This window comes from Mus pahari, chromosome 6 (genome assembly GCF_900095145.1).
Source record: "Mus pahari chromosome 6, PAHARI_EIJ_v1.1, whole genome shotgun sequence".
Classification (NCBI taxonomy): domain Eukaryota; kingdom Metazoa; phylum Chordata; class Mammalia; order Rodentia; family Muridae; genus Mus; species Mus pahari.
Window position 1 is genome coordinate 91,176,691 of NC_034595.1, and position 16,614 is coordinate 91,193,304.

At 53.5% G+C, this 16,614-nt stretch overlaps 1 protein-coding gene across 1 annotated transcript in view; it reads right to left on the reverse strand.

Annotated features, from left to right (window-relative positions):
• The window catches only part of Igsf21 (immunoglobin superfamily member 21), a 221,181-nt gene extending 216,161 nt beyond the window's left edge, over positions 1 to 5,020 (reverse strand). The window contains exon 1 of the mRNA XM_021200502.1: positions 4,514 to 5,020. Coding sequence (XP_021056161.1) covers positions 4,514 to 4,583 — 70 coding nt within the window. The 5' untranslated portion in view covers positions 4,584 to 5,020. The remainder of the gene's footprint in view (positions 1 to 4,513) is intronic.
• Positions 5,021 to 16,614: the final 11,594 nt, after the last annotated feature.

Below are 16,614 nucleotides of genomic sequence, written 5' to 3' on the forward strand. Positions count from 1 at the left end.
GTCTGTTGTTTTAAGGGATGGGAAGGCAGGGGAGGGCAGGGGAGGGGAGGGAAAAGAAAGAGGGGGAGGGGAGCAAAAATAAAGGAGTGGGAGGGGAGGGGAAGGAAAATAAGCAAGGGGGAGAGGAGGGAGAAAGGGAAAGGAGAGAAGGAGGAAGAGAAGGGAGGAGGGGAAGGGAAAAGAGGAATGAGAGACATTCATCTCTTCAGGAACATGTGTACACACATACCTACACACACACACACACACACCTACACACACCCCCACACCCCCACACCTACACACACACCCACACACCCACATACACCTACACACCCACACCCACCCACACCCACACACACCTACACACCCACACCCATACACCCACACACCCACACACCCACACACACCTACACCCCCCACACCCACACCCACACCTACACACACACACCTACACACACCTACACACACACCTATACACACACGCTTACACACACACCCACACACACCTGCACACACACACACACACACACACACACACACACACACACGGGGATGAGGTCATGCCTGTTGGCCCTTCTCTTTGCAGATATACCCTGCCCCTCCCCCCAGCAGATGCCCACTGATTTTCTTAATGATGACAGTGTCTAGCGGGGACACGCCCTCTCCCATCTGTGCAGATGAACACACTGAATAATCCTTTCACCTTGAGTTTGGTGAAGGATGAAGTGCGCACATTGGATCCCTCAGCCATCCTCCGGGCTGGGCCCAAGGAAAGAGGGGGTGCCAGACTTCCCAGGGAGTAGAGCCCAGGCTGGGAGGCAGACAGCACAGGGCTGGCCCCCTGCTGATCCCTTACTGGCTGAGTGACTTTGGCAGTCACCTAACTCCCCTGAGTCTCAGTTTCCTCCTCTGCAAAATGGGACTGGTTTTATGTCTCAGAGAGGGGATAAGTATTAAAGGAAACATGAAAGAAAAAAGCACGTAGCTAGGATATTCACCATTCCATCCTCCACTAGGCAAAGGATCCACCTCCCATGAAGCTGTAAGCATCCGTCAGGGTATCCAGGAAGAGAGGCATCCTTAGAGGGCCCCTGGCAGCCTTGGCCAGCATACCTGGAAGTCTGCTGCCAAAGGGAACGATGGAAAGAGAGCCCGGGGCAAGGCCCAGGGGGAGCTAGAAGGAGCTCTGCTTGTCTGTGGTTAATCTTAAAGAGTGGAGCCTCAGTTTCCTAAACTGTAACAATAGGGGTTGTAAAGCCATCTTGCAGTGGGAAATGAGGACATATTGATACAGTGGAAGCTGTGGAGAAGAAAAGCCCAAATTCAAAATACCACCCAATTCCAGGAAGGGAGTGGTCTTGGGTCGCTTTTAAAACAAACAAACAAACAAACAAACAAACAAACAAACAAACAAACACTGTGACCCAAGACTATTCCAGTCCTGGGCACTGACCTGAAGGGCAGCGCAACTGCACAGCTCCCTGCTCAAGGCACTGGGATATTAGGGCTTGAGATGAAAGCCACAAAGTTCGGTGACCCCGGAAGTCGGAAGTCACTCCAAGCCTAACTGAAAAGCCCCAATTATATGTTTGACCTCCCAGGAAAATGGTCTTCTGCGTTGAGGGGGCGTGGCTCGGAAAGGGGTGGGGCCACGGGACGTGGGCGGGGCCACGGGGATGTCCACGAGTGAGATAACCAGACCCCTTCCAGTCCTCAGCCGTGGACCGGAGACGCACGGAGGAGTGTGGTGTCCCCACGCGGCGGGGCTTAGAGAAGACAGAAAGAGGATCATCTATGAAGCCCATCTCCCTGCAGGCAGTAGCAGCTCCGCATCGTGAGCCACAGAGTCAGCCCTCAGACCATGCCTGATGACACCCAGTTGCAGACCGGGAGCTTGCAGGCCCGGCCCACCCTTTCCATCCTCTCCACGGACTCCAGACTCCGACAGGCCAGGTCTCTGGATCCTTTAGCTCTAATTAGGTCTTCCCAGAGCTCCCTGCTTTCAGCGGAGAATATTCCAGAGCGTAACCAGTCAAGTCTAAAGAGCCTCGTCGCCCCCTCTACCTCCAATGCCTGGCTCTTTTAGAGTCACTGCGAAAGTTCAAATATGCAGCTTCCCATTGCCCAGTTCAAAGTGCTTCAGGGAGTCCCTAGGCGATGTTGGAGACCAGAGAAATGGGCCTTCTTTGAAGAGCCTAGTGGTAGGGAGTGGGGTACGGGAGTGTTGCAAAGGGTACACAGCTCTATTGCTCTGCCACCCCACTCCTCCTGCCCCTCCCGCAGCAGTGACTGTGTCCCTCTCGGGAAAGGCCAGTGAGTTTCTGGGTGAAATCCACCCTCCCATCTCTTCCCGGGCACCCCCCTGGCTGGTTAGCTCCGCAAAGCTACGCCAGGTGCATGAATCGTGGGCATCGCCGCCGCCTGCTGAAAGGGCGCCCTCCTCCGGCCCAGCCCGCCGCTCACGCTCGCGAGGACTCTTCCCCTTGCTCCCACCTCGCATGGTGGCACCTAGCCTGGAAAGGAAAACTGGATCCCACCCAGAGGATTTCGCACCCCTACAGAGAAGAACCTTGGAGCCTCGGGGGTCCCCGCGCCCAGCACAAAGTTTCGAGTCCGAGATCTGGGCCTGCGGAGCTGAAAGGAGGCGTGTACCCCCACCCACGTGCCCTGGTTCCACGCGTTCACCCCGGAGCCCGGAGCAAGCGCTTCCCGCAGCCTGCAGAAGCTAGCGAGCCGAGTCAAAGATCCAGGGCGCCGGAATAGCTCTCCGCAGCCAAGCTGCTCAGGCGCCAGCTCGCAGGGTGGGGTCCTGACGCAGTCGGGGTTCCCCACCCGGTTCTTCCTCTCCCCTCCCTCCGCTTCGTTACGCCGTGCGCATCCCAGGTTGAGAAGAAGGGGTGCTTCCAGTTCGGTCCCCAACCCCCAATCCTGCTCCCTGCAGCGTCCAGGTGAGGGCTCCCGTGCCTTTCCACAAAGCTTATCGTCTTCTCCGTGGCGCTGGAACCCGGAGCCTCCCACTTGGAATCTTTCCCTCTAGAGACATCCATCTCAAAGGGGGGAGCTCTTGTCCCCAAAGTTACAGTGAGATTTGATATACTTCAGAAAGTATTGGCACCCAGAGAGGGTAGGGGGGGCAAATTACCTGCCTGACATTCCTTTGGGTCTCACCAGCCCCTCCCCCACTGCCTACAGGACCACCTCCCAAGGCTCAAATTCTCCCATAAGCGGACCAAGCTCTCTTCAAAGACTCAGGCGGTTGAAGGGTGTAGGTTATTTTAGAGGCACGCCCCTTGGAGGACTATCTCAGAGCTCATATAGGTTTTTCTCAGTATGCGGGACAAGAATTGACCCTCCACCACGGCCTAAATGGGACAGAGGCCAAGGCTCCATCGGAGACAATGCCTACTTTTTCCACACTCTCCCACCTCCCAGGGTGGCCATGCTCTGATTTCAACCCCGATGGTTGGCTGTGACTTGACCTGGACAAGGAGCTCCTCCAGTCCCCATCCCCCACCCCCTGGAATCCCCCACCTATGAGACTCTGTGTTGACCCTGCCTCCGCCCTGCTGGGCTGGCATCTGCCCCCTGTCCCTGCTCAGAAGGCACTGGGGCGTCAAGTTCGACTTCCACATCATTTAAGACCCACCAGAGGGCGGCGCTGGGCAGGGTGCCCCTCCTCCCAGGTAGCCCTAACCATACATACACTCGAGAACTGCCCCGCACTGCTGGCTCTGGGCAAGCCTTTGAGCTCCAGTTTCCTTCCATCTGGTTCAGCCTAGGCCATGGCCAAGCCCATGCGGGACACACACAGAGACGCGAGCCATACCCTTGGAACCCCTCCAGCCCCAGATGTGCTCACAGTTCCCTGCCCAAGTTCCCTCGATCTGCACCTGCTCCCAGACTCAAAGCTCCTAGGACCTCAAGTCCCCGTACTTCCACGTGTAGCTGGGTACACTCCTGCCCAGCTATAACAGAAATACAGTCACCAGCTGTCACACAGCCCTCTAGAGACCAGCAAACACACCCGGGATCGGCGTGAACCGCCACACCTCAAACACCCTTTCCTTAACAGGCGGCGGCGACGCTCACACACTTACCCTCGTGAAGGAGTTCACACCCCCAAACACTCATACTTTCTCTCTCACCTCTCCATGCAACTGATCTAGACTCTCTTTTACCTCTCACACACACCATCACACAGCCACATCTAAATGTACTCCCGTGCCCTCCACACATAACTGATTTTCGGACACTCACAGACCCAACAAAGACACACACACACACACACACACACACACACACACACACACACACACACACACACACACACACACACACACACACACACAGGCACAGACCCACGAGGGCTTTCTCCAAAAGATCTATCCTCTCTTGCCAAGCTTCGCTGCACGGAAACCCTCCTGGACTGTGCCTACAGCCGGAGACTCCCAGAGCCATCCGGGCCCGCGCCCTTCTCGGTCTCTGCGCGCATCCCCCGGCCCCGAGCTCCTGCGGGAGCCCTCACACTCACCGCGCGCCAGGTCCAGAATCGCGGCGAGCAGCAGGCAGGAAGCGCGGCGGAGGCTTGGAGCAGCTTGCATGGTGCCCAGAAACTGGCGGCGCTGGCCGAGGCGGCGGCGGCGGCGATCGCGGTGGCGGCTGTGAGTCTCCTCGCCATGGGCTCAGAAGAGCTTGTGACCCGGGCCGCCGGCCGTGGCGGTGACGAGAGGCGAGGGGAGCCGAGGGGAGGTCCCCATGCTACCGTAGCCGGGTCGTCAGGCTACCCGGGGCTGCTCTGGGCTGTACCGGGATGCTCTGGGCTGCACCACCAGGCTACTCTGGGCTGTAGTAGGATGCTCCGGGTTGCACCAGACGCACTGGCTGCTCTGGGCTCCACCGGACCTGGCTGGGGCGCGCAGCTGCTCCCGGCTGGTTGGCTGCGAGCGGCGGCCACGGCGGCCCGAGTCGGATCCGTGGCGGCAGTGGCGGAGTTTGGAGCCGAAGCTCTACCGGCGCCGCCGCGCTCTGCCCCGCGCTCGCTCTTCTCGCGCCCCCTCCTCTCCCTCCTTCCCTGCCGCCCCGCCCCCGCCCCCCCGCCCCCCGTGCTGCGCTCGCTGCCGTATTCTACAGACTTTTCTTTAATCCGTTCTGGGCTGTTCGGCTCTCGTCCGCTAAGCCGATTTATTGCAGAGAGGAGAACTCGCCCCCCTCCCTCTCGGTTTCTACCCTCTGCCCCCCACCCCCATCTCATCACAACTGCTTGCTTGTGAGCCGCATCCTCCCATACACACACACACACACCAAGCTTCGCTCCACCCGAATCGCTCCCCCTACCCCTCCACCTGGCCGTGTCCCTGGACGCCCCTTTTCTCCGCTTGGTGGATGCAAGCACCCTTCTTCCTTCCAGGAGAGAGAGATGCTTTCCCCGGAGGGATGTAGGTCCTCAGGGCTTGCTTTAAGACCTATGAACATCCTCTTTAGGGGCTTCAGGGCTTCAGTGTTCTACAAATAAGGGCTACCCTCCCCAGCCCGCGCCCCGCGCAGTACAGCTGCATTGTACATGCAGGCAGAACCGGGCAAGGGAGGCACCGACTTTTTCTTCTGACTGAGACCAAGATGTCACCTTTAAAAAAAAATCAGGGCTGATACCCCAGCTCCTCCACCTGAGAACCTAGGTGAAGTAGAAACTTGTGTCAGATCGTTGCTTTGATAGTGACCCACGGATGCACACACACCATTGAGCCTGGGTCCTGGGGTCTCCCACGTGAGGAAGAGGCAGGTGCTCCTAGCTCTTAGGGTGGGGGTGGGGACCACCAGGAGTTAGACCGTCAAGTTCCAGAATGAACAACAGAACCTGAGAGTGAATCTGAGCCCCCAAACCAGGACCCAGGTCTCCTTATGCTGCACTCTCCAGGGAAGTCCCAGCTCCCCTAGCTCGACTAAGCTGCTGCATCCTTGTTGCTCAGTTTACTTAGCCGGGCAATGGGTACACTGGCAACCCCACTGGCTGCAGGCCTTGGGAGAGGGGAGGGCAGTGAGTAATGGCCTGGCAGGTGCTACTGGGAGAGACTTGTTCCAGGATGCCCCACGGAGTGACCCACTCCCCTCCTTTACCCTCCGCAGCCTTGGCAGCACATGGCCTTTCGAGGCAGTCAGCTAGCTAGCTGCAGCTCAGGGTCGCTCAGACTCCCTGCTCCAAGGAAGTAGCGATTTGCATTTATTTAGATCTGAGTGAATACGTTCACCTGACAGGCTTTAGAATGATCCTCTCAGTAAAATAATAATAATGATCGTAATAAACCCTTATAAATAGGTGTTTGATTACAGTTTGTCCCTACGTGGGTATTTTTTTTTTTTTTTTGAATCACACTAATTGGTTGCTAGCCTGATTGGGCTGGATCTGGCTTGAACACTGGAGTCTTGGGCCTTTATCCTTTTCCTGGCTGTTCTCCACTCCCCCTTGCTACGCCTCCAAGTCTCATCTTCCCCAAGCTACTGAGGGTGAGCTTGAGGGCATCTCCCCTCCCCTCCAAAAAAAGCCCCTCGCCCTCCCCTCCCGCTAAGCCAGCCACGGGAAGAACACAACCCTTGCCTGTCTGATCCTGCCAGTCTCTCCCTCCCACCTCTCTGCCTCTGGCTCAGGATAAAGCTATCCAGGATTCTAAGCCCTCGGTGAGAGAGGTTCCCTGGCCGAGGAGCTCCAGGCCCAGATGCCCGCCCTCCACCTCTTCCCCCTCCCCGTGCTGGGCAAGGCTCTTGGAGTCTAGGTGCAACAGGAGCGAGGCAGGTGAGGGAGGACAGGCAAGAGCTCTTCAGGTGAAGGCCAAGTGGGCGTGGCTTCCTGGCCGCACCCACCTACCATTGTCCTTGGGGGAGGAGCTGAAAGGAGCAGGTCTTGGTGATGCTACCCATCAGTCCCATGCTTAACCAGCTGGTAAAGAGACCCAAGGTATTGTCTCCTCGGAGTCCTCTAAGAATGGCGTCAGTGGAGAGGGTGGAAAGGAGAAAAGAAGTTTAAAACCAGGGCCTGGAGTTTTTATACCTTAATGGACCCACCTTTATTCCCAAATCGTCTTCACTATCCACGCTGTCCTTGAACATTACCCTGTGGAAAAAGTACTGTTCACCCTGGCCCGTGGCACATAGTAGGTCTTCACTGAGTATTGGATGGATGGAAAAATGAATGAAAGGCTGAATGAGGTTGGATCGCTGGTTGGTTTGTTCCTTAGCTCTGAGCTCAAGCTGGTACTCGGTGGGTGCTCAGAGGCAAGATGTAGCCATGAACCTTCTCAGAGATCCAGATTGTGACGCCAGCCCGGCCCACTAAAGAGCCCACCCAGGTGCAGAGTTAGTCTCCCCTGAAAGGTCCAGGCTGCCAAAGCATGCCTAATATCATATGGTAATGATAATAGCAACAGCCCGCCTCCCAGCTCGGCCAAAAGCCCCGCCCCTTCGGCTCCATAAACCACAGCACTGGAGTCCTTTCTTCTGCTGCATGGAAAAGTGACTCCGAAGCACAGTCAGTTAACAGGGGGCTCTGGGAAACTAAGGCAAACAAGTCACCCAGGGCAGCCACAGGCTTTTAATTTAGTTTATGTCTACTAACGGATCTGCTGCCCGCCAGAGGCGGTGCTTGCAGTTTGCTCTCCGGGCACTCAGCGAGTCACAGAGGGCCACGCCTCTCTCTTGGGCTCTGGTCCAGTAGGAACCATGAGCCTCTAGGCCGCCAGGGTGCAGCTATCTACCTGCCCGCCCGCAGCAGTGAGCAGGGCCTAGTCCTCTGTCCTTGGTGCTGACACGGGCTCTCCCGACAGAGGGTGCTAACGCAAAAGCAACCTTCTCTGCCCTGCTCCTGATGGCCACCCGGAGGTCACGATGGGGCTTTAAGTTCTCTTCTCCAGGAAGAAGGTATCACTGGCTCTCACAGCCTTGTTTCCAGAGGGTAGGCTTTGTAGGTTTGGGGACAACTACTTGGTGGAGTAGAGAATATGGGGACCTGCCTCTGTGGGCTGGGCGCTGCCAGAGACTTCAGCGTGTGAAACAGTAACCCATCAGTGTGTGCGGCACGACTCCTATTTTAAAGATGAGAGGACAGAAGAACAGAGAGGTAAAGCAGCAATTTTTCCAGGGCACAGCTAGTGATGGACTCAGGTTCGAACGCAGGATCCACTTCAAGGCTAGAGCTTTTGCCATCTGCAATAGCCACACAGGGATCCAAATTCATACATACACAGGGGCTCCTGTGTGAATACACATACATGCCAGACAGACAACTTTCATGAGTCCATTGTGTCCATTTATTGTATCCCATCTAATCATCATGAAAGTCCTCCATGGCAACTTTGTGTACACATGACTTACAGATAAGGAAACTAAGTTGCAGAGATGCCAGATGAATCATGAAGATAGGGTAAGACAGAAGATTCTGAGCATAGAACCAGGTATGGGCTTCCCTGTGTCGGGATGATCTCTCTCTCTCTCTCTCTCTCTCTCTCTCTCTCTCTCTCTGTTGCCTAGCTTCTCTTTATGATGGCAATCAACATTACCGGCATACATCCCACGCAGGACCAGTTTATCTAAATTAAACACAATCAGAAACGATGGCAATACCCAAACCGATTGTGAGCCAGCCACACATCTTGTCCTTAACAGACTTGGCCCACCTACACTGTCAAGATTCCACATATTCCCCTAGAAGAGGACTCCACAGGCTGAGGTGGTAATCTCCTCACAGGACACACACAGGGGTGCTGGGTATCATTCACCCAGATGAGGGAGTTGGATGCCAGTGTTCCCCACACTGGGTCTCATACACAGACCATTTGTGAGCTTGCAACAAAAGTTCCTCAAAAGAGGGTTTCAAGGCTAAGTCTACTTGGAAAATGCCAGTAGTTTCCTCTCAGCCCACAGGAGCACAGTAAAGGCACCAAGGAGTCCTGAAGTCCTTCACCTGTTCCTGTTCCTTAGCTTTGTTGGGTGGGAATCTGCCTTTGTTTATCACCCCTCTTCTTATTAATTCTTATTAACATCTGTGCCCTCATGTGTCTGTGACAACAGTGGACAGGTGACAACAGTAGCAAATAGAATGACCACCACTGAATGATGACATGTGTCACTAACTAAACACAGCCTGTTTGTTTGGATACTTTACTTGTTAATCAAGCTCTGCACAGCCCTGTGGAGCAGACTCTACCTGTGGGTCCATAGAATACACAAGGGGATGAAGGGACAGATAGTGAAGTCATTGCCTAACATCGCCTACCTGGTATATGGTAAAGTTGGCATCTAAAAATAGATGACCCCTTGCTGACCTGTCTCTCTGCTTTCTGACCTATGTTTCCCAGCCCATATTCTCCAGCCTACCTCTCCATGCCATAGCTGGAGATGTCTGTTCTTTGTCCTCACAGGGCATTGTGGGCCTAATGTGTGCAGGACCATAGGTGATTCATCTAATCATCTGGGCCAAGAAAGATGGAAAGTGACTGTTGGAGGAAGGAAGGGATAGGTGGATGGATAAATGGGAGGTTGGATGGATGCTTGAATAGATGGAAGGATGGATGGGTGGAAGGAAGGATGGATGGATGGATGGATGAATGGAAGGATGGATGGATGGAAGGATGGATGAATGGAAGGATGGATGGATGTAAGGATAGATGGATGATGAATAAATGGAAAAATTGTGGGTACACAGATGAAAATGGTTGAAATGATGGGGGATGAATGAAAAGGATAGGTGATAGAGATAGGCAGGCAGATAGATAGAGAGAGGAATTTATGTATGGATGGATAAAGAGATAGATAGATAGATAGATAGATAGATAGATAGATAGATAGATAGATAGACAGACAGACAGACAGATAGATAGATAGATAGATAAATGAACATAAAGGATAATGGATGAATGGATGGATGGATGGATGGATGGATGGATGGATGGATGGATGGATGGTTGGTTGGGCAGTGGAGTGGATGAACAGGTAGACAGATCAGAGAAAGGCTTGGTGGGTCCACATAGAAAGGTGATGTGGATGGATGAATATAGATTAGAAAATATCAGCATGGTTTATTCTTTTCCTGTACACTGTGCTTTCTGGCTGTGAAGGAACAGGGCAGCAGATGTTAGTCATTACCAGAGGTGCCAGCAGATGCAGTCAAGTGACTGAACGAAAGCATAGGCTCTGGGGTCAGGCGCCTAGACTTAAATCCCAGTCTGGACTCTCAGAAAGGTGATTCTGACTGGAAGATAGGAAGGAAGCACTCTCTTCCTATCTACTGTGACAAATTCATTGGTCACCTACCTGGTACATGCCTGGGCCAGTCTCCTCCTTGCCTGTGAAGTACACTAGAGTGACCAGTGTGGCTTGTGATCACATCCGAAGATGCTCAAACCACGAGGATCAGCTGTGGCTTCTGAACTGGCACTTGAGGCAGTCAGCAACGCAGTCCTTTTATGACCCACGGTTTGTTTGCTTCTGTGGTCCTCAGCCCAGCATCCTCTACAGCGCAACGAGGAGAGTGGGCAGACTACAGTGTGGAGGTCTGAGGAGACTTGCAAAGTGTTGGCCATAATCCACAAGCAAAGGAGGGGAGCCGATTCATTCCCCCCTGTGACCCTTTAGAGCACACATCCATCCATTTCCAGTTTCGGACCCTTGTTTATCATTTCGGGGTTGATAAATCTGAGGTCACTCTTGGATCCTCCCTTGTCTACTTTCCCTATCACTCTGCAATTTTGAAAATCGCCAATAGGTGGCGCCATGGAACACGCGATTTTTCCCGGTCTTTTTTTTTTCTTTTTTCCTTTTGAATTGGAGGGTCTGTAGTTGATAACATGACCCACCTTCTTAGTCACAGATACCTTAGGTGTCAATGTTTCCAAGGCAAGACATGATATCCCCAGACGTGCTCCCAGTTAGTCCATTTTGTGATGGGCGAGGAAATACTGTAGAAGGGAAACTGAGGCCGCTGCGATTTGTATGGAGGGGGCACCTTGTGTGGAGGAACAGAGATTTTCCCACTGTGAGTCTTGTCTCCCCAGGTCTCGCTGAATGTTCCAGAAGGTCTGGGCTATTTTACCTTGTTCCTTATTTTCCCACTGTGAGTCTTGTCTACCCAGGTCTCACTGAATGTTCCAGAAGGTTTGGGCTATTTTCCTTGAGAACTCTCGTGTTATTCTTGTAGGCCCGGTCATTTGGTTCTGGTTCACGCAGGCCAGGGTCACGTGGTTCTGGTTCATGCAGGCCCAGGTCATGTGGTTCTGGAAGCTGAGCAGGGACGTCTGACTGACTAAGTTAGTGATGCAATGGGAACCTAATGGCGTGTGCGCCTGCGGGCTTTGGTTAATTACAAAAGCCATAGGGTAAAGGCCCCAGCCTCTGCCCTCTCTACAACCCGCTTTCTGCCTGTGCCTTCAGGTCCCGAAGGGTCAGAAACTCCTGTCCACTTACAGCATGGACAGATAGGTGATTTTGTTTCTGTGGGCTTCATGATTCCCGTTGGGAAGAGGCAAAGACTGGGTTGGCTGTCGCTGGTGGCTGACACCCTGCCCGGCAGGAATCCACGTTCTCCTCACTTCTGTCTCCTTCCTCCTTGGCCACTAATGAAGCAGAGGTGTTGTTTGTGACACTGAGCTGCCCTTTCTGGAGGGGATACAACTCCGGAGCTCTGAGGGTTCCAGGTTAAGAACCCCAGGGAAAGAGTAGTCCAGGGGGAAGAATCCAGACACGCCGGTGACACCAGAGTCGCCGCGTGAGAGCCGCGAGAGCCGCGGGCGGCTAGAGCCGGGGAAGGGAGGCCAGGTTTGTCAGCGTCTCTGGAGACAGCTCAGAGCCATGTGTGGATGAGAACCACGGCGGGAAACTGTACTGATTGTGTGGGAGGCAGTGAGGAGAGAGCACGGGTTGGTTGATCCTGGGATCAGGCCATGGTTGACTTTCGATCCATCAGGGTGACCGTTTCCCAGATCTCAGGGGGGTCCCTGACATCCCAGCCTCTCCCAGGCACCACAGGTTGCTATGGGAAACGGATTAAAACAGACCTGCTAAGCCCAGCAGGTCACCCAGCTCTCCCTCCTTGAGTGCCTCTGGTCCTTCTGTCCAGGGCAGGGGGTTGACCTTGCAGAGAAGTTACTGGTGAATGAGGCTAAGAGCTTTTCTAGAAAAGGAGGCTGTAGGGAGCCTATCAGAGAGCCCCTCACTCCTCAAAGTTTCCGTCTCTTGTGAGGGAACCAATGGACACCATCTGGGGAGACAGAGACCCACCCTTCCTATGACATCTTACCAAGGTGCCCAGGTTGGGGCATGACAGCACATAGCACAGGTTCATGTGCCCGAGCCTGAGTGTGTGTGTGTGTGTGTGTGTGTGTGTTTTGTCTTCATACATAGCAGGAGAGGGCATCATCGGATCCCACCACAGATGGTTGTGAGCCACCATGTGGTTGCTGGGATTTGGACTCAGGATGTCTGGAAGAGCAGCCAGTGCTTTTAATTTCTGAGCCATCTCTTTACGCCCCATCCCTGCCCCAGTAGCTTACCCAGTCTAGGCTTGAACTAGGACCCACACTGAGTGACAAGGACCTAGAGCAGGACCTGCTCTGAGGAGCTTGTGATTAGCAGGGCTGGATACCTACCTGGGGTGCCTACCCGCACTTGCTAGTCAGCCCTCTGTGCCTGCGCCCCACTTGGTTTCTGCCTTCCAGGCACCTCTTGGAGTCCTCCAAATCCTCTATGCTGTAGCCTCAGACTGGCTTCTGTGGCCTCCTGCTCCATCTGAGGTCATTGCTGGGACACCGCTCCCCCATCTCATATTCTGGGGATCCAATTCAAGGCTTCATATATGCCAGGCACATGTCTGACCACTGCACTACAGCCCCGGTCCTGTTCTTCTTTGTTTTGATACAGGGTCTTCCCAAGGTATCTAGGCTGACCTTGAACCCAATGCTCCACCTTCCACCTCCTAAGTAGCTGGGGTTATAGTCTTGCACCACCAGCCCAGCCAGCTCACTCTCAGCCACAGGGCTTCATTTGAGCTATTCCCTCTGACTGGAGCACCCCATTCCCCTACTCCTACTCCCTTGCCCCACCCCTACACAGGAGCACTTCTGCTCAGGAAGCTGGCAGATACTTGCTCAGGCCCAGAGAGCTCAGCTTTGCTGCCACAGGCTTGGCACACCCGTGGCGATGGCTTCATAAGGCTTTCACTATGCTGTGCTGCTCCAATGGGTGGGGGGGTGGTGGGGGGTGGGTAAGAGAAGGGCAGAGTGCAGGGAGAAGGGAGCACTGGTGTGAAGCCGCAGTCTGGGGTAGGGCTCTGACCCAGTGTGCAGGACAGTCGCTGTGCTGGGCAAGGCTATAGGAGTAGAGTGAGTGCTTAGCCAAAAAACAAAACAAAACAAAACAAACAAACGAACAAAACCACCAAAGGTGCTGGTCCTTGATCAGACACCTCTCCCCTCATCATAACCTGTGACTCCTAAACCATGAAGTGACTCAAGGTTTGGGAGTGCTTGGTGGCCAGAGCCCCTGATGCTGGCAGGCCTCTGTCAGGGAGTGAGGCTCAGGGTTGGGAGGTGTGTGTGAAGGGGACATCCCAGAGCACTGAAACCAAGGGTGCTCCCAGCACCTTCTACAGAAGTCCAGAACTTTGTTATCATGACAGTCAAACCCTCCCTCCTCCTCACCGACCCCTTACAATGTCAGGAGGGACGAGGTCTCTCCTGAGAGTCGTTCTTCTCAGTGGTTCGATAAGTCCCATATTTCACACCCCGAGTGGCTGCATTTCAGTGGTGGGTGAAGTGGTTTTATTTTTATCGAGCACGCAGGCATATAAATATGTACGAGGCACACAGAAGCACTTTAGGGTCTCTGAAAGGATGCTCTGAGAGAGAGAGAGAGAGAGAGAGAGAGAGAGAGAGAGAGAGAGAGAGAGAGGAAGGGGGACGGTGTGCCAAGTTCACACAGGGCACAGATTCCATGGAGACAAAGATGCCAACACCTTTCATGGCCCATCTCCTAGAGGGATATCTGCCTTTAGGCCTGAGCCAGCTTTCCCAGAGTAAAACTTGAACAATAAAGCAAGTTTTTAAAGATCTGGGCTCCCACATGCGACACTGCCACTTAGCAGTCCAGTGACCTTGGAAAGGGAATTCGCCCTGTGTTTAGCTTGGAATGGAGAGCTGTATCCGAGGTTAACTCTACCTCCCTAAAAGCTTCCATTTTTTTTTCTCTTAAAGGAAAAATATGATGAAGAATTTGCAGCAAGCCCTGAGAATGCTAATATCCCAAGCATAAGAGGCTTATCAGGATTCCTCCCCAGCCGCGCTTCGTGATGGCGCGGGCCAGCTGCGGTAATGCCAGCAATGGATGCTCGGGGCGTTCCTGCCTCCTCACCCATGGGGAGAGGAGTTGGAGAAGGAGAGCAGCCGCAGATCTCCTGTGATGGGGCCTGGCGCTTTACATACATTACTGAACTTGAACATGGCAGTGGCAGTGTGTGGGAGGCACGATTCCTGCTTCCGGAAGAGGTCGAAGGTTGGAAAGACAAAAAGTGGCTAATGAGCTGTAGGGCCCAGGCTTGAGTGAAGGTCACTTCGATGCTTTCCCAGAGGTGGCTGCTTATAACTGCTCTCTCTTGGAAGGCCACATCACACCACAGAATGCCTGGCCACGACGTTCCACCACGGAGCTGTCAGCAGAGCTGACTTGTGGAAGTGAGGGATCTGGAGACATCTGTGGAGGCTGATTTTCTTCTTCCAGGGCTGGCTCTCACCAGTCTTGGGCCAAAGCAGGCTTTCATCCACTGGAGAGAGACAGAGACAGAGAGAGATAGAGACAGAGAGAGACAAAGAGAGAGACAGAGACAAAAAGAGACAGAGACAGAGAGAGAGACAGAGAGAGACACACAGAAAGACAGAGACAGAGACAAAGAGAGAGACAGAGACAGAGAGACACACAGAGACAGAGAGACACAGAGACAGAGAGAGACAGAGACAAAAAGAGACAGAGAGAGACAGAGACAAAGAGAGAGACAGAGACAAAGAGAGACAGTAGAGAGAGACACACAGAGACAGAGACAAACAGAGAAACAAAGAGAGAGACAGACAAAAAGAGGCAGAGAGAGGCAGAGACAAAGAGAGAGACAGAAACAGACAAAAGGAGACAGAGACAGGGAGAAGAGAGACAGTGTAGCATGGAGGGGCCATGTGAGAACAATTACAGTTCTGATTTGGGGGTTGCTCAGAAGATCCGTAGATACTGAGCTCAATTCCTCAGTTCTGTCTCTTTCTCTCCCCTCCTCTCTATACCTTCCATCTTTCTTATCTTAAGTTTTTCCCTTTTCTTTTCTAAACAGGGTCTCACTCTGTAGTCCTGGTTGCCTGTAAGGAGAACTCTGGGTTCTTACGGAGTTGGCGAAGGCAGAGCCTAAGATGCTGGCATCAGCAAGCAACCCGGACAGTGGGCTTTATCATGAGCTTCTGCATCTACAGAGCCTGACGGGGGTGGGGGTGGGGGTGGGGGTGGGGGTGGGGGAGGTTGATAGGAGAAACATCATGGTTCCCAGTAAAGAGTTTAGTGTGGCCGTCAGGCAGTGGCTGCTGATGGAGCCCTGGGGAAAGAGGCAGGGGGTGGAAGGGGGAGGGAATCAGAATCAGAATCAGAAATCCACCTATTCATCCTTGGTTATTTCTGTTCTCTTACGGACTTATTTAAGACTTCAGGAACGTTAAAAGAACAGGCCAAGTCCGCCATGTTATGTTACCAGGTGTTGCAGGAGGAGGAGCCACATCCACGCAGGTTGGTGAGCAGATCAAGGTAGAAGCAGAATCTGGTGGCGTTAGGTGAGGCTCAGAGACCAGGCTGGGTCTTGTGACCACACCCCCCAGGTGTTTTAAGTCTCAGTTCCTTTTCCCCTGGTCTCTGTCTGGCGAGAAGCTAAACGACCCCCCCACCCCACCCCCGCAGAGAACAAGCAACCTCAGCATTTTAAAGAGCTCAGCTCAGAATGCTCCATAGCATGCTATCACAGTTCCATCAATCCCTGTGACTCTGTCATCCTGCAGAACACACACTGAACACCTCCACCCCCCTGCCTTTCCCTTTCTCCTCCACTGGTGCTCCTGCCAACCAGAGCCCTCCCTTCTGTCCTGAGTTTGGGTATACTAGGTTCATTCCCTGATGAGTAGTGAAGTGTGATATTCATCTTCTTACGGCTGGATTCTTTCTCTTAGCACAGTGTTCTTGTGGTTCATCTATGTGACGATACACAGTACCAACATTCCCTCTGTGTGTGTGTATGTGTGTGTGTGTGTGTGTGTGTGTGTATCTACACAGACGTGTGTACATTCATGTACAAGCCTGAGGTCAGTCTCTGGTATCTCCTCCCCCACTCTAACTAACTGTTTTTGGGAATAGTCTCACTGAACACGAAGCTCACAGATTTGGCTAGAGTACCCGGGCTGAGCTCCGGTGCTCTCCCAGTGACGTCTCTCCGGCCCTGGGATTACAGATGTGTGCTGCCTTGCCAAGATTTGTTATAGGTGCTGGAACTTGAACCCAGCTCCTCACCCTTACGTAGCAATCATTTTACAGACTGAGAAATGTTTCCCCCGCTCCCGAACTTCCTCCCCTTTTAAG